Consider the following 20,000-nt stretch of genomic DNA (forward strand, 5'->3'; position numbering starts at 1 on the left):
CATATATCTATCTATCTATCTATCTATCTATCTATCTATCTATCTATCTATCTATCTATCTATCTATCTATCTATCTATCTATCTATCTCTCTCTCTCTCTCTCTCTCTCTTTCTCTCTCTCTCTCTCTCTCTCTCTCTCTCTCTCTCTCTCTCTCTCTCTATATATATATATATATATATATATATATATATATATATATATATATATATATATATATATATATATATATATATATATGTGAGAAATGTATTTCTGTAATGTGTTCAGGATCGCAGTCAAATCTTAAAAGCTCAGTAAAAAAGTAACTGGTTGCGGAATACAGTACTACAGCAGACCAATGGCAGAGGGCACTTGGGAACCCAGATTCTAGTCCCACCGCCTTCACAGCAATCATCTTTGTTCTTTTTTTTATATTGAATTAACCATCCGCTTCATCAAAATGATTTCACTATTCGTGAGGGGTTTTCAGTCCCTGTTAACCGCGAAAAACGAGGGAACACTTTATTAGGATTAAATAGCTGACAATTGTTGCTGAAGATCATTTTTATTTGTGTTTTTTTGCAAATGAATAAATAAATAGATAACATAAAAGATATTGTCAGCAAAAAAGAGGCTTTTATGGTGTGACAAGAGAAACTTAGCCTTAGAAAGCCATGTAAAAGCCTAGAGGTTTCTGATTCTGCAACCTTTGAGCAAGTATTTTCAACAGTTTGGTGGTTGATTTAACATGGCAAAAGCAAATATTAGTAAGTGAAATTCATTAAAATTGAAGTGCTAACTTTGATATACAGACCATGATAAAAAGGATTGAGAAAAAGTGCTAAGGTAAAGAAATCATTTCGCAAAATTTAGGGTCATTAGAAAGTCAATGGATTGGAAATACAGAGGGCCCCTGTGTTATGAGATTAATCCGTTCCGTGGTTGGACTTGTAAGGCGAATTTACCGTATGGCGGGCAACCCAAAATTATGTTAAATAGCTAATGCGTTTAGAACCCCAGGTAAAAACATCAAAATTGTACACACAGCACACAGTACATATTATGAATTGGTACCAAAATAATATAGTAAGTGCTACGTATATATAGTATACATGTATACAATCAGAAAAAATCATAAATAAAAAATATAGAAAGGATTTATTTACCTTTGAGTGGTGTGTGTTCTGCCCATATTCCCCAGTGAGGGTAGCCTAGGCTAGGCTAGCTTCGTATTTCTTGATTATCTCCAGCTTCGTTTGCATATTAATCATCTTCTTACTTCTCTCTTGGGACCCATGGCTAACCCTTTCAAGTTGAAATTAAGCAGTAAAATGCACTATAAATACCGTTTTGTAACCACCCGCGACAGAACAAAGCTTTACCATTCCGCCATTTTGAAATGAGTGAGGCCGACCATTAGCAGAGAAGCATCTCCGTGAGGAGACGCAGACCAGCATTGTAGTGACTCGTTGCACGGAGGCAGTTAGGCAACAGAACAGAAAATAAATGCAATTTCCTAAAAACGCCTGCAGATGGAAACAAAACAACACAAATACAGCCAACCCCCTAGGGTCATAACAGTTGTTTTTGACGCAAAGCGGGGATAACACCTTAAAGAAGGGACGAAAAAACTCAGTATTACACATCGCAACATGAAAAAAACATAAGCCAAGGACGCTGTAATCTGGGGGTCCATTGTACTTTAAATTTTACTAGTGTTAATTGACAATGAATGATAGTCAGAACATTATCAATAGATTGTTGAGTTATTTTAAATTACGCTATTTTATATACGAGTGTAAGAGTGGTTAAGACATCTGTCTCACAGTTCAGAGTCCCGGGTTCAATTCCACCTTGCGTCAGCCTTCCTATGTGGAGTTCACATGTCCTCCCCATGCCTGCATCAATTCTCGACGGGCACTCCAGCTTCTTCCCACTTTCCAAAAAAATGTATTATATGTGTATTGGACACTGAGACGTGAAGGGCCTGCAAATGGTTGGCAACCAGTTCAGGGTGTCTCCTGCCTACTGCCCGAAGACATCTGGCATAGGCACTAGCAAGTCTGCTAGTGAGGATGAGCGGCTATAGAAAATGAATGGATGGAGGGAACTAAATACAAGTAAAACTGACCAAAAAGGACCACCTGAAAAAGGGTGACATTTGGGAGCAAAAGCTGATTGGTTAAAAAAAAAAAAAAAAAAACAGCAGGTGAACACAATCATACTAAAAAAGACACTGACACAAAGAGCAAGAAAACATCAACAAAACCAGAATCCAAACCTAACACAAACTTAGACCTTGATAGCTTTGAGTTTCAAATTGAAATGACATAATTGTTGATTTTGCCAATGGGAACGAATGGTGTTTTTTCTGAATGAAAATGAAATTTTGAAATGAGAAAAATGGAAGACGGGAAGGAGTAATTTTTTTTTAATATGTCGAAGTTGGAATTAGGATAATAACATTGCAAGGGTAGAATTTAATATGTGAAGTCTATGTTGTGAATTAACTCTGTTAATAGTTTTGTGTGTTGACGTTATGTTGTTGGGTGGTAGAACTGAACAAATGTGCCACAGATCCTGTTTGGGACAGTGACTGCGTACTCATATCAGTGGAAGGCAGCGTGTTGCTTTTTTTTTTTTTTTTTTTGCAGATATCTACCCAGTCAGGAGGGGTTGAGACAACAAATAGGATATAAATGATCAAATACAAATATAATCTGCCTACGGTGTGAAGCTTGTAAAAGCTGTAGAAAATATGCGGTACAGAAACGTATTGTACACTGTTTATAAAAAAATAAGATGTCTTAGATATATATCTGCGTCTGGTTGTTAACGTCGCCATTTTGCCTAGCTTCCGGTACATGTTAGTGCTGCAGAACTGACGTCACACTGACGGATAAAAGAAAAAACGCGAAAAGCAGCTGGTCATTCTTGTACAACCTCCTGTACCCGACAATTTCTCAGCTACTTCATTACCACTGTTTATACAACAGAGAGGTAGGAAATATGCCCGAATATGCTTGAAGCTCAAGATATTTTACGACATGCAGGTTCAATGTTAAATATCTGCAAGATTGAAGTCATTTTTGATCTTCATGTCCGTCGAGCACTAGCTGTCCGCTAACACAAGCAAGCGGCTTGTGTTGCATTGGTTGAGTATTACTAAAATGTTTACTCGTTGTTAACCCGTGAGATCACAGATTATATGATAAGTCAGTTTTGTGAGATAGCCGGATAATTTAAGAGACCAAGTTGAAGCCTGCCTCCATCATTCAAAATCAAATAAACTGTGTCACCATTCGACCTCGATTTTAGATAGTCCCTATGCAATGCATCGCTTGTATTTTTGTACTTAAGATCGTCGTATACTTTCAAACTTTGAACCGGACAATATTGTATTTTTTGCATCTGTCTGTATGTATGGGTCTGATATGTCTGTTTTAATGATAGATTTCTTGATGGATTGTTAATCCAGGGTATTTTATTTCGTGATACGCATGTTAATATCTGATAAAGCACATTTTGTATATATCATAGTGTAATTCAATCGAAGAATTTTAGTTTGTAGTCAAAATTTCCTCGATAAGTTTACGTTTCTCGGTTTAACGGGGCAATGTCTACCAACGTAAGATAGTCTGCCATTTCGAACGGGAACCGCCCAGCGGAGGTGCATTGCTGCAATTTGGCATGGATGAAGTCCAGCATCGCTATGGACATGGGTGTTGTTAAAGATTGACATGTATTCTCCGTATAAAAGTTTCAAATAGTATACTATATTATTTGGGTGGAGAATGTATAAAACAAATAAATAAATAAAGAGATACATAAATAAAGCGATAAAAACGCAGTTGACCATTTCTTTGGTACAACAGCTCCAAAAGGTGCATTCAAGGTAATGACTGCTCCATCAAAATTTCAAGTTTCTAACTTGAAATTCTAACTCTTCTAAATCATTATCACGTTTAAACAACACTGAGCTTTCAGTTGATTAAATATTTTGTTGAAATTACTATAATTCCCCACATTTCAGACTCACCTGTGTACAAAATGCACCCCATAATTTGGGGGTCAAATTCTGATATTTTCTATGTTACCGTGCATAAGACACACCAACATTTTGGCAACAATGTAAAAACTATTGCAAAACAGAATAAATCTCATCTTTTGTAGTTATAAATTTGTTTTTAGTGTGTGTCAGATTTCCCACATTGTGAGTGGTCAGTAAACACCTTGCCAGTGTATTGAATGCATATGAAGCAGTAGTCTTGAGTTCATTTTACCATAAATACTCAGTTGCGCAGCATCTGTGTTTCACCAAATTTATGATTGTGTGTATATGCCAAAAGACCACAATTAAACAAGTCCTTGCAAATACCTTGCACTCCGGGTCTTTACCTTGCCACTCTTAATTGAATCAGCCGGGGATGTCATAACTGCTCATCATAACAAGCTGCCGTTAGCTGAAACAGGCACTTTCTACTAACAGCCACCTGACAACTGCCCTCTAGCTCTTCCCCTTAGGGTAAATATTACAAGTAAGAATACAGCCAACATAAAACTGCACATCTGAGTCACTTACCTTATGTGCATCTTATACTTAAGATTATGATTTTGTGATTAAATACATACAATATAATAGTAATAATAATCATAATTTTATTTTATAGCACTTTTCTAGACCCTTAGATGTTGAAGTGGCATTTTAGTAGAGCTGGGAAAAAATGCCTACCAAGTCGGGTTAATTGACTTTAAAAGCTATAGCTATAAATAAATGCTTTGATGCCCCACCGCCATGCTCTCACCACCATTTTCTACGCAGACTTTTCTTGTGGACTCACATAGTATTGCAAGGATGGCAACAGTTGAATAATGCTGTAGTGTTTACATACCTTTGTGAAAGATTCCTGCGCATTTGGTTATGAACCAGGATAAACACACATTATATGTGTTCATCGCATCAACAACACTTTAAGATTTATTATCACCAAATTAGGGCTGCACAATTAATTGAATTTTAATCGTGATCACGATATTGACTGCCATGATTATTTAAGATGATAATCGGTGACATTAACATTTAAAAAGCCAGCTACGTAGTACGCTTTCAGTCATCCTACCACCAGGGGGGCAAACGCAAGGGATTTCATCAAGCTTAGGGCAAAAAACAAAGAAGATGACTTCTCCGGTGAATAAGTAAACAACTTCTGGCGAGTGCGCACACAGAGGTGATCAGTCTGAGGAGAAAAAAAATTTGGTCGTTTGAATCTACTAGTGTCGTTTATATGTATGTTTGCTGAATTTGGTTTTACTGGCACGCCACAGAGGTATCAGGTTTCAACCCCACCTTAGGAGCCTTAGATGACGTTTCCCACATGTTTGCATGCTTAAATCCTCTGCCTCTCTCAGCCCCTAATATACCGTACTAGCTGTCAATTGAAACGCATTTTGAAAAATCCGATCTCTCCATACTCCCTTTGAGTGATTCTGGTACTTTAAGCAGCCTCTCATTAGCACCAGTATGCGAGTGATTGGCAAAAAATTGAATAAATTGGGTTTGAAAAGACCCAAACTGACATTTTGACTGCTAAGTCCATACTCACTTCGAGTGATTCTGGTACTGTTGTACTGTATTTTTTCTTGCAAAAAAACCCAAAACAAAACAAAAACCTTTTAAGACTTTTGTAGGTGTTGTTACAGGTCGGTTGTAGTATGTGCTTGGTTCCAAGTAGGCTTCAGATTTTTCATTGGTTTGCACTCAGCACGTAAGTTAGCTGTGTTGCCCTCTGTGCAAAGTTTTTGCCATAATTATTTACTTTATTTATTTTAGTTTATTATTTTTCAGTATCAAATTTTGAAGCTATGGGTATATATACCATTTGTTAAAAAAAAAAAAAGTGCAGTAAATCCACGTTTGACCAAACATGATGAATAATCGCGATTAATAATCATGATCGCAATAATGACCAAAATAATCGTGATTATTATTTTGGCCAAAATCATGCAGCCCTACACCAAATAGTCTAATGCAGTTTACAAGCCAATTGTTCAAAACCAAGATCTTTGGATCGTTCCTGGGTTTCGGCGAAATAACCCTGGTTTGTCTTACGGTCCCATCTTTTGTATTCGCCGGTCCACCAAAAGGGGTGGTCCCATGGCCAGGTCACCATATTGAGTTGTTTCCGGTCCTCTGCTGCCCCCTATTTGGTGGAGGGTTTGACTCTAGCCACCTCAGAATCTTGGCGAACACTCTTGGAGAGACATTGGAGTACCCCACAGTACGAGACCTATAGAAATCAGTCGACTGATAGATGTATTTAAGGTTGAAAATGAAACCATGCGCTGCCGAGACGCTTCCGTTCCTTTTTAGGTGTTATGGCGTCTGTCCCTTTTGATGTCACAGCAAGCAGGCCCTCTGGGGGGGGGTGACCAGATCACAATGCCCAACTGATCTTATTACAATTCAAGTGAAGAAGAAGCAAACAATCTATATTACATTATGTATCTCCAGGGAAAATTAATTACAATTCTTTATCATATATAAAAATACATAAATCCCTTCAATGTATACACATGGCAAAAGTCCAATCCATCCATCCATCCATCCATCCATCCATCCATCCATCCATCCATCCATCCATCCATCCATCCATCCATCCTATCATCCCCTATTTCTTGATTATCTACAGCTTCGTTTCCATATGAATCATCTTCTTCTCTAACATCACTTGCAATCTGGTGACCCATGGCTAACCAATTAAAGTTTGAATTAAGCACTACAGTGCAAAATAAATACCATATTCAAAGCACTCTCAAAGGAGATCAAGTCTTTAGGGAGCCATCTTTGTGACCCCGTGCGCCAACCAATAGCAGACCAGCATCTTCATGACCCCGTGATGCCAACCAATAGTAGTCCAATATCTTAGGGCGTTGTGACGCCGACCAATAGCAGACCAGCATTGTAATGGCGTAAGCGGTGACGCATGTATAGACGTATGAACGCATACTGACCACCATGTTGGATGTGTCGCGCAAACTACTTGCCATGGTGGATATGTCGTAAGGCGAAAGAAATGGCGTAAAGATGGGGCCAAAGAAACGTTGCAGGCCAAATTGTAAGGTGAAAAAAATGTAAGGCAGGGATGTCGTAAATCGGGGTTCGACTGTATTGATTTAGTTATTCTTTTGCCTAAAATTAAATATAGTTTAGTCATCTGATTTCATTTAGTTCAATTTGATTTAGTTCAAAGAAAGCAATTCCAGACGACTAAATTAAAAAGTAATTTAATGTTTTCCTTCAGCATTCTCTTTGAACTTTTATGAGGAAAGGCATTACACACAATTTTAATTGTAGTTTAACACACAAGACATATTGAATACCACTGGACATTGATTGAACTTTGATACAATCAAAAACGTTGACATGATGAGACATAAATTGAACTCTTCGTTGTGAATGCCAAGCGTGATGTGAGGAAACCAGTCACTACCAGTCATCACCAGGTCAATATCATTCCAACAGTTATGCTTGGGGTGGTCTCATCAAGCTATGGAGATGTTTTTCCAGAAGCAGGAACAGGCAGACTATTCATAATAGAAGGAAAGTTGAATACAGCTATGTACAGATAATCTGGCTGAAAATCTGCTCCAGAGCGCCCGAAGTCGAAGGTTAATTTTTCAGCAGGACAATGACCCAAAGCACACAGCCAAAATCTCGAGAAAGATTGGATTTAGAACCACTAGGAGGGGCCTAGGCTATGCCCAGACTTAAATATAATTGAACATGTCGGGAAAGACCTTAAAATTGCTTTGAACGGACATCTACCATCCAACTTAACGGAGCTTGTGGACAAACAGCTAAGCTTGTGGGATAATTCAAAAAGACTTCAGGCTGTAATTGCTGCCAAAGGTGCATTTAGTAATTAATTAAGTAATTAAGTAAATGCTGTGAATACTTATGTAAATCTGATTTCCTAGTTTTCTATTAATATTTGAAAAATATTTCCAAAAAAAACATTTTTTTCCACTATCCTAATGGGGTATTGTGTGTAGAATTTTGAGTTCATGGAGTCTTGTGTTTAGACTTTCGAGGAGAGATTAATTCAATAGCGTTTGGGATGGCTATAAAATGCAACAGATTGAAAATATTCAGGCTCCGCTATAACAACCATTTTATCAGTAGCTACTCCTTTCAGCCATCTAACACTAACATTAAGCATACCTGTTGTGTGACTTCACAGTGTCCTCAATGCACAAGTGTGACAGTTTTGGACTGTTTTAGCATTCACGCACAGGCCACAAACAGGTCACATTTATCTGGAAATGTGAATGACTGAATGAAAAAAAAAATCTTATTTCACTAAAAGTCTGAATAGAAAATTAAGCTCTGCAGTGTGAATTTAGCCTTATTTGGTATTTTATTTGTTTCACAGGTTATCAGAATAGCATTACAGAGCTGTTGGTTTAATGTGTTCTACTCGTGTCGTGTTTACGTGGTGGTCGCACAGTCGTCTATCCTCCCCGTTCTCTCTCTGCTGGCTGCTTGTGCACTGAAATGTGTTGGTAATTCTCGGTGCTAAGATACCGTGCTCTACACCAAGGCATGTCTATCACCAGGTTTTGATCTGGTCATGGTAAGCAAAGTCATCAGATTCCAGCGACAGCAGGGTTTTAACATCTGTAGTAGTTTTGCTGACTTTGTAAATTCTCAGACAAAAGCAAAGCAAGAGAATGGATGTCTATGGACATTGGGAAATGTGCGGTCAGCAAGTGTATAATCGCTGAAAACAAAAAAGGAATTCAACAAACCACATGCTGTTACTTAACAGTTAGATACAGTGGATATAAATAAAGCAAAACATCTGCAGCTGTCACAATATATGGCAGTGGTCCCCAACCCTTTGATTACCCCGGGGGGGTGTATTCTCTAAAAACCACATCATCCTTCTCACAATGTATGTAATATCAACAGCGGCCAGAGGCGGCGCAAAAAGTTTCAATGTCGCAATCAAGTGGCCGAGACCGTGCTAAATAATGTGCTGACAATGTTGCGCTATTGTTAGCTTAGCACAGTAACTACGGTTCAACAACTGTTAAGTGAAGCAAACGCTGCACCTATCAGTTGTCCCAAGTTCTCGCTTCAGCCAGGTGAGTGCTCTTGCTTGACTCTGTTTTGTATTGAAAGCTCAGCTGGCTGTGTTGGATCAAAGTTGATTGGCTGTCGCAATGCGAAACGTGAAAAAAGTCAGAAAATTTCAAATTCACGCGAAAGGCGAAATTTCGCTTCTCGTGACCGCGAACTCCGTTCACTACAATACAAAACTCTTCGCTTTTTCGCCTCGTTCGCGTTCGGTGTGCACGAAGCATTAAACAAAATCATCTCTAAAACATTATTTCGGGTGCAGCCCACGCGGCCCGGTACCAGTTGATCCCCGGACCGGTCCGTGGACCGGGGATTGTGTACCACTGATATGTAGTATAATAATATTAATATATATTATATTAATATTGATAATATTAATATTGAATATTATAATATTAATATTATTATATTATTATACTATACTTATATATATATTATATATATATATATTTTGGCGTATATGGTTTTTGGCGCATATGGTTTTTTGGCGTAAACTGACCGGAAAAACTTTCAGACAAACACTTGTTTGACGAATAAAACAACGCATTGTCGGAAGAGCGAGTGGCCGCTGCGTCTACACGTGCCGCCATCTTGTAACCATCGTAGTAACTGACAACATCATGATCCAAACATTGGTCACTGGTCATATTCAATAGAGTAAAGTGTACCCGTGGAGCTCAGAAGGAAAAAAAGCATCCAATCATATTTTGATGACACTGGGTAAATTAAAATAAACTTTCTGTCAGTGACACCATAGTGGCAACCATATTTCCCCGCTGTCGGCTCAGGAGCGGGGCTGTGACATAAACACTCTGAAATGTACGATACGCTGCGAGATTGGCGAAGTGTACATGGGTGTGTACAGTATGTGTATCCATGTGGGTGAGACAATGGGGGATGATACTAATGTTGGTGGCGGTCCGTGCATTTCACACTTAGGCCTTCAGTGATTACATAGTCTGACTCGAATAAATACCCCTCATAATCAGTGATGGGGAGTAACAAAGTACAAATACTTTTTGCCTGTACTTTGTACTTGTAGAAGTATTTTTTTGCTGACAACTTTTTACTTTTACTTCCTGCATTACAAAACACAAATACCGTACTTTTTACTTGCTACATTTAAAAAAATGCCTCGTTACTTTTTATCTTTTTTTTAATTTTTAACAATTCATAATAAAAGGCCTTGCTACTTTTCTTTCAGCATCTTTGCGCAAACTACTTAAACTGTGTTTGACAGCCTGGCTGCCACGAAATTAAAAAAAAAAAAAAACGCAGGGACGTCCCACAACTGTCAGTGCCACATAACCTGGAGAGCAGAGAAGATAGCAGATCGCAAGATAGGTAGCCTTCGTTAGAAGCAATCGTATATACAAGATATATCTACAAGGCTATATCTACAAGAAGGATCCTTCTAGAAGAGTGACCATCACATTTTTGACCAAAACCAAAAATTAAACCTCTCAACCCTAATTAAAACTTTAAGGACTTTTGCTCTCTTTGTACCTTGAAAAATGACTTTCTTTTCCACCTTTGTCTTTGCTTTTTTTGAGAAATCTTTTAATGTTTTGACGTTGTACATTGTAAATATTAAATTAGATCAGATCAAACTTGTTTTATCATGAGCCACATTGTAGTTAGTTTCTGTAGTCCAGGCGCCGGTAAAATCTTGAGCTTAGGAACAAAAAAAAATGTATTTCCGAAAAGCGTAAAAAGTTGAAGATGTCTTGTAAGTTTGGTATTTGTCCCAGGAACTTAAAAAGTGAAATCAGCATTTTGCGGGCCACATTCAATGATGTGGCGGACTGGATCTGGCCTACGGACCTTGAGTTTCACACTTGTGGATTTAATCATTACTATATTAAAATACTGAAAATTTGTCAGAAAAATTGCAAATCGATCCCCAAAGATTGTTTATCTGTAATGCACATACAAATTTTTGTTGTCTTAGGAAAACATGGAAACGACTGGTGTTAAAGTTCTGGAGACTGCTGAAGACATTCAAGAGCGTCGGCAGCAAGTGCTGGATCGCTACAGGCGTTTCAAGGACCTGTCCATTCTGCGGCGTCAGAAGCTGGAAGACTCCTACCGCTTTCAGTTCTTCCGCCGTGATGCAGATGAGCTAGAAAAATGGATACAGGAGAAGTTGCAAATAGCCTCTGATGAGAACTACAAGGACTCCTCTAACCTGCAGGTGTGCATGTTTTTTTTTTTAAAAAAAAAAACATTTATTCCATCTTTACCACTGAACATGACAGTCTGATTCTGACATTTGATAACCTTGAGCAAAAATATTACATTATTGACATTACAACTCTGAAATATAACAATTTAAAATATTTTTGCTTAAGCCCAATTTTCTCTGTTGTCAATAACGAAGCTGCGTGGATATTTTTTTCGGCGGACTTTGACACATGTAAAGGAAAAGACGGCTTGACCCATCTCTTTAAGCCCATGGATGTGTGGTTGAAGTCAGCATGGATGTCGGCAGGTGGGGGGAGAAACCACGAAGGGCAATCTTCCAAGCTCTTATCTCACAACAGTTGTCACTTGGGCAAAGAAATCAGATGATCAGCAAATCTTTGAAAACTTCCATTTCAAACAAATTGGATGGGTCCGAAGATGACTGCCTGTGGTAGAGTAACGAGGATGTTTAACAAATGATGAGCAGAATATATAATGCAGAATGTAAGAGCCTCCGTCCTATACGGTGCACTTGAAAATTGAGCCGTGGATGGACCTGACTGACGCACCTTCTAAACTGTAGATTGTGTATCAAACAATTGACACCTTGACAGTTGCATTTGTTGTCCTTCAATTTATTGTCAGTGTGTTGTTGAGTATGACATCCATATTTCCATTCAAAATGTAGACATAATAAACCATAAGCCATAGTAAACTATAAATAAATAAACACATTTCCCAAACAGCATTTAAATGAAATAACATGCCTGCGGTCAAAACCGTTTGCCCTTCCGGTTCAATCCTCTTTCACCCTATTATAAACCTTGCGCTTATATAAGCTACAGGGCCACCCCAAGGATACATATATTTGCTTTTGGCCCTTACACAGAATTTGTTCCAATAAAACATTTACAATGCACAATGAAAATAAAACAGTAAATAAAATAAAAACAAACTTTCAGTGAGCAAAACCCCTCCCCCCCAGAGGAGCTGGATGAAATAAGTGGCTGGAGAGAGGGAAGTCTGGGCTTCCCAGCTGAATCTGTTTCCCCCTTCACCCGCACCTCACATGAGTGGTAGATAATAGGGTGATGGATTAAAATGCATATATTACCACATCTTGTGATTAGTAATTTCTCCAAGAATCACCTCATGAAGTTGAAATATCACTTCAATATCATTTCTACCTGCCTTTAGAGACCTTTGATCTCAGTCACCATTTTCTATAAATGACTTCATACGTTTGGATTTGTAGTCCACAAGGCTCTCTCACAAAAAAAAAAAAAGATTTTGGGTTTGAATCTACAAAATAGAAATCAACTTTTCATGCTTTGTTGTTTGTTTGTTTTCATTATGATGCATTTGGAGGTTGGCTCGGTGGAAGAGTGGTTAGCACGTCCGCCTCACAGTTCAGAGTGCCAAGTTCAAATCCACCTCGCTTTGGTCTTCCTGCGTGGAGGTTGCATGTTCTCCCCAAGCCCGTTTGAATTCACTTCGGGCACTCTGGCTTCCTCTCACATTCCAAATACATGCATGGCAGGTGTATTGGACACGCTAAATTGTTCTTTTGTGTGATTGGGTGCATGAATGGTTGTTCGTCACTGTGTGCCCTGCCATTGGCCGGCAACCAGTCTAAGGTGTCTCCCGCCTACTGCCTCAAGACTGCTGGGAGAGGCACCAGCAAACCAATGACCCTAGTGTGGATAAGTGGGTACTGATAATAGATGGATGGATGATACATTTACCATTTTCTGGACTCACCTCAAACACTTACCGTATTTTCTGCACTATAAGGCGCATCCAAAAGTCAGATTTATTTATTTATTTTTTTAAAGTTGACGTGCGCCTTATTATCCGGTGCGACTTATGTGGATCAAATCATGTGCTGACTGCATAAACTATAGTTTATGCCTAAAAAATCCAGTTCATACCGACCTGGCCCGAGGGTATTAAAGCCGACAGGGCTTTGCAGGCCCAACACGATTTTTTTGTTTTTTGAGGACTTAAGAGTGTGTGTTTAAATTTCCCTGACTTTTGTTTATTCGTAACTTCTTTGTTCTCCATATTGTAATAGCAGGTCAAAAATATATAATGCACGCCAAGGAAGAAAATAAAAAAAGACAGCGGCACCAGCCTTCACCCGCGTTGCATGTTTGTCGTTTAAATTTCCCTGTCTTTCGTTTATTCCTAATTTCTTTGTGCCCCATACAAATAGCGGGCTGAAAATATTTAATGCATGCTGAGGAAAAAATTAAAAAGACAGTGGCGCCACGCCTTCACCCGTGCTTGGCTCCAAACTCATACCGTTGCATGTTTGTCGTTTAAATTTCCCTTCTTTTACTTCTTTGTGCTCCATAACCAAACAGCTGGTCAAAAATAAATAATGCATGCCGAGGGGAAAATCAAACTCATTGCGGCACCGCGTTCACAAGTGCATGGCTTGAACTGGATCTATTCTGCGCTCTGCGGCTCCTGTTTAGTAGTTAAATAGCAATTACCAATAACGCATTCTCTGTTTAATCTGATTTTTTTTTAATAACAAATATTTCTTACTATAATATCCATACAACGCTCATATTGTATGAATAAAGTTTATATTCTATTAATAAAGTTTGATGACTTTGCTGATCGTTTTTAATGCATTCCCTTTAGTAAAGCACCATCTAGTGGATGCATAATGCAACCCCAGCCATTACTATGGTTTCAACTCTATGTGCGCCTTATAATCCGGTGTGCCTTATATATGGCATTTTTTAGAAACTCGGCCATTCATTGATGGTGCGCCTTATAATCCGGTGTGCCTTATAGTGCGGAAAATATGGTAAGTTGAAACAAAAGCAGCACAGTAAGATATGTTTATCAGAACTTCACATAAATAGTACCCTTTACATTAGTCAGTTATTGTAGAGGTATTGTAGTAGGTGCTAACTCAGTGAAATGTTTAGTTGTAATTGTACCATACAATTTCATGTTCTGCAAATATTTCTTTAGGGTAAGCTGCAGAAACATCAAGCCTTTGAAGCCGAAGTTCAAGCCAATGCTGGAGCCATAATCAAACTGAATGAAACTGGAAACCTGATGATCAACGAAGGCCATTTTGCTTCTGAGACCATTAGGGTAAGACCTGATAATGCGATGACTTGGCAATTATGGAGATACACTTTTTCCTTGGACATGGATTTAGGGGATGGGCAGTGTTATTTTGTGTTGGTGTTTTAGAAATCAAACTTGAGTCCGGAAGTTTTGTTAATGTGTTCTTTTATTACTTTAACCTTACTCAGTCCTACACGCCTTACCGGACACAACAAAGACCTATATTTTCAAGTATTAATATGGCTGAGTATCTTCTGGTAGGTGTTGAATTGATGTGAATCATGATTGGGTGTTTTTATTGTTTGTTTTTTGACTGCTGTGGATCTTTAATCTTGCGTTCATAAATATGAATATGTTGATAAAGAATTTAAAATGAACTAAATGTGCAGTTCCTTTTTTTTGTGTAGTTTTATTTGATAACGTTAAATATTGTAGTCATCCTCGTCCCTCCTTACTGGACTAGACTCGACTTGAGGAGCTACGGCGCCTATGGGATCTCCTGCTGCTGAGAACAAAGGAGAAGGGAATGCATCTTCTGCAGGCCCAAAAACTTGTCCAATACATCCGTGAGTGTGAAGACACCTTGGGCTGGATCAGTGATAAGGTACAATTTCCTGAGATGTTTTTTAAGTGATAGACCCCAGCTATGTTTAATTTTGTTTCTTGCTGTTGAATTTTGTTCAATAAGATAGACATTTAAAAAAAAAAAAAAAATTCAAAATTGCCCCATTGTATTATATGTGAATTCATAAACATTTCTGATGGAAGACAAGACAGCAAGGCTCGATGGTATTCGCCACAGTGTAGTGTGCCACAATATCATGAAACATGTTAAATCAGGAAAAAGAATGGGGGAGAAACAAACAAAAGCAAGTCTTTGGCCATGCCCCAAAAACAAGGGCATGGCAAAAGTCCATGGAAAAAAAAAATCACCACACATGTGGCAACAGAAAGGATACAACAAGAAATAGCCTATCTTGCACAACAAAGGATGGGGGGTAGTTTCACAGGCAGCTGGAGTAGCTAGTGGTCCCAGTGCAGTTGTAGCATAGTCCTGTTACGTGGGTGGAGATTAGGACCAGTGGTGATGTTGAAAAGTGGGAGTCTGTGAAAATGTGTATAAGAGTGTGATCGACCTTCAGTTCATGCATGAGACACTGAATGAGCTTCAATTTGCCGAATTGGCAATAAATCCTTCGATGCGTGCCTCCAACTTTTCCATAATGACAGCTGTTCTGCTCAAGGATTCATAACCGCATCAAGTTTGCGGTTCAGGTAATTGTCAGAGTCTTAGCCTTGGTCATGCGCACATTGCCCTTAAAATGGGTTTGAATCCTCTCCACCAATCCAGCTGCACTCAACCGGGTAATTTGTCGATGCAGCAGAAATCCTCCGGCTCTGATAAGGAAGATCCCTGTGATCAAGAATCCAATTATGTAGATGTCCTCTATGGATATTAGACACGTATTAATGTGTCTTATACACAGGATTTTACAATTGTTAGTTTGAGTCAGGTGATGCACAACTTGCTTTTTGGTGCGCTGCTGGGTAAACCTTGGAAGCTAACCTCTGAAAGGTAGTTTCACCTGAAATATCGTTACATATTTTTTTGTCCCCTGCTGGGTAAATCGTTAATTATTAAATGAAAGGTAATTTCATCTGAAATGTGACTTAACCATTTGTTTTTGAGTATTTATTTTTAAATTTATTTTTAAGGTTCCAGAATACAATGTAAATTTTCGTTTTTTGCTACAGGAGGCTATAACAACATCAGAGGAGTTCGGCCAAGACCTTGAACATGTGGAGCTTCTGCAAAAGAAGTTTGAGGAATTTCAGACAGACTTGGCAGCTCATGAAGAACGAGTGAATGAAGTGAACCAGCTGGCAGCCAAGCTGAAACAAGAAGACCATCCTGAAGTTGAACTGATTATTTCCAAGCAGGATGAGGTAAATGCTGCCTGGCAGCGACTGAAGGGCCTGGCCCAGCAAAGACAAGGGAAGCTGTTTGGGGCTGCTGAAGTGCAGCGTTTTAATAGGTAAATAGTGATTATGAACTTGTAGGTTCATGTCAAAACTTAATAAATTCCAATACTTTTGATAGTATTGGTAGACTTTGATTCTGAACATGTTAATTGGGTTTTAATAGGGATGTGGATGAAACCATTAGCTGGATTAAAGAAAAGGAGCAACTTATGGCCTCGGATGACTTTGGACGTGATCTGGCTAGTGTGCAGGCTCTCCTGCGTAAACATGAGGGTCTAGAGAGAGACTTGGCTGCCCTGGAAGATAAGGTAAGTATATTACTTCAGGATGGGGGAGTACTAATTACAGGTATTGGTATGTCTCCTTTGGGTATTCCTAGCAGAAAGATGGTAATGAATATATATTAGAATTAACAATTACTTGGACCTACTATAGTATTTTTACAAAAGTACGTTGATCTGATCAGACATATGTTTTTACATATTATTGAAATTGAAATGAGCAATTTCACATCGCTGTTTGCACTTTTCGTCTCATGTAAACACAAGGAATTGTTAAACTAAGAAACAAGCGGCCGCTGAGACTGTCCCAAATAATTTTTGAACAACAGCTCATTTAAAGAGTGCCAAGTTTCGTTAGTCTTCGAACAGGAAAGTGCTTCTGTGATCGACCATTCCAGACATCTGGCTGAAAGTATAGTTGTCAAAGTTGGGAAAGTTGTAAAGTGCAAAATAGTTTTAATGTCAGTGATTTTATCTGTTTTTTCACAATTACATCAAACATCACAAGGTTTTTTGAGTCATTTTCGTCAATAGTACATTTCTCGAGACTCAGTGGTATTCTTAAGTGCCAATTGGTGCTGGTCTTATTTTGAAACATGCAGGCACCCTAACCAGGCAGTTTGAAGAAAAAAATGATGTTACGACCTGCGGCTTACAGTCTGATATGGTTTATATAGTGAAATTCAGTGAAATTATTGGACGTTGCGCCATTTAATCCGATGTGTTTTGTAATCCGTGGTGGAGTCCCCCACCCTTTGTAGTCCACCAAAAATATGGTGAACGTATTCAACATTCCCCGTAACAATTATAATTGCTACAACAGGTCAAATTTTATTTGTGACTTATTTCCAACTCCTGTTTTGTTTTTTTTCAGGTCAACACTTTAGGTGGTAATGCAGAGCATCTGCAGCAAACTCATAGCCAAAATGCCTCCCAAATCCACCTCAAGAAAGATGAACTTATCACAAACTGGGAGCGCATTCGCAGTCTAGCTGCTGAGCGTCGCGCCCATCTGAATGACGCTAACAGGTAATGCGTTCCTAAAAGGATTTGTGCAGTATACAGTCAGGTATTCACACTAATGTGAATCCGGAGAGCAAGCACTCCCAGTTCTTTTGGGGAGAATTAAGTTCTTTATGTGTATACCTTGACTTTGACACCTGTTCTTTAAAACATCTTTTAATTAAAAAAAAAAATAAATAAATATATATATACACACACACACACACACACAATTAGAAGTTTTTATGTGACTAACATAACATAAACTAACATAAAAGTTAGGGCATCAGATTTATTTCACTTCTTTATCACTAGGTTGCAGCGTTTCACTGCAGACTTCAGAGATCTTACCAGCTGGGTCACAGAGATGAAGGCCCTTATTAATGCTGATGAACTTGCTAATGACGTAGCTGGAGCTGAGGCCCTGCTAGACCGCCATCAGGAGCATAAAGTGAAACCCAGTTTGTTCTTTAGCACCATTTGCTTTGAAATATGATAATGTTTTCTAGTATCTTGTAACAGTAAATTTCAGGATGTGCTGATGTCTTTTACTTATTTCACAGGGAGAGATTGATGCCCATGAGGATAGTTTTAAAGCCACTGATGAAGCCGGTCAGATTTTGCTTAATGCAGGACATTACGCCTTTGATGAAGTGAAGGAAAAGGTAGGACTGACTCAAAGTAAGCTCTTATGTACATACCGGTTCATAGTAGCAGTGGCATTTACAATTGAAATCAATATAAAGGCGATATCAATCTCATAAATATGCAATTCTTTCATTATTATTAATGTTTCAAAATTATATTTTTTGTGTAGTTTTCCGAGCAAATTTTATACATTTATTTTAAATCAATCAAAATAAGGACCTGGAGAAAAAAATGCTGTATTTATGTAATTCAAATTCTGAATATAATGAAGTACAATTACAGGGGACAAGAGCTTCCCCACCTGTTGGGCCACAAGCACAATGAAAAACACAGGTCGACATTATAAGTAACTGGTCAATTGCCTTAACTGGTTCTACAAATGATTATTTTTTTTTTGCTTATCATTTGAAATGTTTGCAGCTGGGCATCCTTACTGAAGAAAAGGAGTCTCTTTTGGAGTTGTGGGAGCTTCGTAGGCAGCAATATGAGCAATGTATGGACCTGCAACTTTTCTATAGGGATACAGAGCAAGTTGACAACTGGATGAGCAAGCAAGAGGTAACCTGACTACTCAATTAAATAACACTTCAAGTGTGTTTTTCTTAAAATACTTTGGCTTGTGACACAATCGGACCTTTTTTCTCATTCAACCATTATTCATAGTCATAGTATGAATAAGCTGTATTTGACATGTAGTTAAACCTGAAGTAGGCTCGAGTGTATATAATTTAGTAGCCTTTCACATTAAATCACCATCCAAGACATAGCTCTGTTTCAAAAATGTTTTTAAGTAGAACATCACTCCCTCTTGTCAGGACATTGCTAAATGACTTTATTGTTTAATGCATATATTAAAAAATAACCTCAAATCAACTTTATCTATGTAGAACATTAAAACAGTCATTGTTGTGTACAGTACATAGTGCTTTATATGTGGTGAAATTTGTGGAATAATAACATATATAGTGAAAACAGTTAACACAAATTAAGTCGTTAAAGGGGTATATGTATAATTTTTCGCATGCGCTTGTGGGAGCTTTAGGGGCATTATGGTAAATGAAGCAATTAATACCCCTCCTGCTGTCCATAGCGATAACAGACAATGGTGACATCTGGAGGAGTGCCACTCTCCATACAATATAATTTAATGATAACGAAACCAGACCTGTGAATATGTTTAAAACCTATGATTATATTTAAAACATACTGTCATTAAGAACACATTTATTTGCATGATTTTTAAATGTATTATTTTTTATTCATTTTTGATTGGAAAAACAGCCTAAATCTTACACAATGTCACTTTAAACAAAATTAATCAATGAATAAATACAGGCAATAAAAGGTAAACAGAAAATAAAAACAAAACAGTGAGAAGTGTGGATGTGGAGCAGTTAGGGGAAATTAGGGTCGGTGGGACAGTGCGCGCACACACACACACACGCACACACACGCGCGCGCACACACACACACACTTGCATGCACACATTCACACACACTTGCATGCACACATTCACACTTATATATATATAAAAAATGTGTGTGTGTGTGTATGTATGTATGTATATATATAATATATGTATGTATATATATGTATATATATATGTATGTATATATATATGTGTGTATGTATGTATATGTGTGTGTGTGTGTATGTGTATATATATATATATATATATATATATA

General features: G+C 38.1%; 1 protein-coding gene across 2 annotated transcripts in view; it reads left to right on the forward strand.

Annotated features, from left to right (window-relative positions):
• The first annotated feature begins 2,920 nt into the window (after positions 1 to 2,920).
• sptan1 (spectrin alpha, non-erythrocytic 1) overlaps positions 2,921 to 20,000 on the forward strand; it is a 65,710-nt gene continuing 48,630 nt past the window's right edge. For both annotated transcript variants that reach the window (XM_088434152.1, XM_088434153.1), the window contains exons 1-10: positions 2,921 to 2,981; positions 11,075 to 11,317; positions 14,299 to 14,424; positions 14,864 to 15,004; positions 16,156 to 16,436; positions 16,547 to 16,691; positions 17,539 to 17,693; positions 17,982 to 18,117; positions 18,230 to 18,331; positions 18,735 to 18,872. In XM_088434152.1, coding sequence (XP_088290278.1) covers positions 11,081 to 11,317; positions 14,299 to 14,424; positions 14,864 to 15,004; positions 16,156 to 16,436; positions 16,547 to 16,691; positions 17,539 to 17,693; positions 17,982 to 18,117; positions 18,230 to 18,331; positions 18,735 to 18,872 — 1,461 coding nt within the window. In that variant the 5' untranslated portion in view covers positions 2,921 to 2,981; positions 11,075 to 11,080. The remainder of the gene's footprint in view (positions 2,982 to 11,074; positions 11,318 to 14,298; positions 14,425 to 14,863; positions 15,005 to 16,155; positions 16,437 to 16,546; positions 16,692 to 17,538; positions 17,694 to 17,981; positions 18,118 to 18,229; positions 18,332 to 18,734; positions 18,873 to 20,000) is intronic.

Source organism: Hippichthys cyanospilos, chromosome 15 (genome assembly GCF_059441005.1).
Source record: "Hippichthys cyanospilos isolate Australia breed blue-spotted pipefish chromosome 15, RoL_Hcya_1.0, whole genome shotgun sequence".
Classification (NCBI taxonomy): Eukaryota; Metazoa; Chordata; class Actinopteri; order Syngnathiformes; family Syngnathidae; genus Hippichthys; species Hippichthys cyanospilos.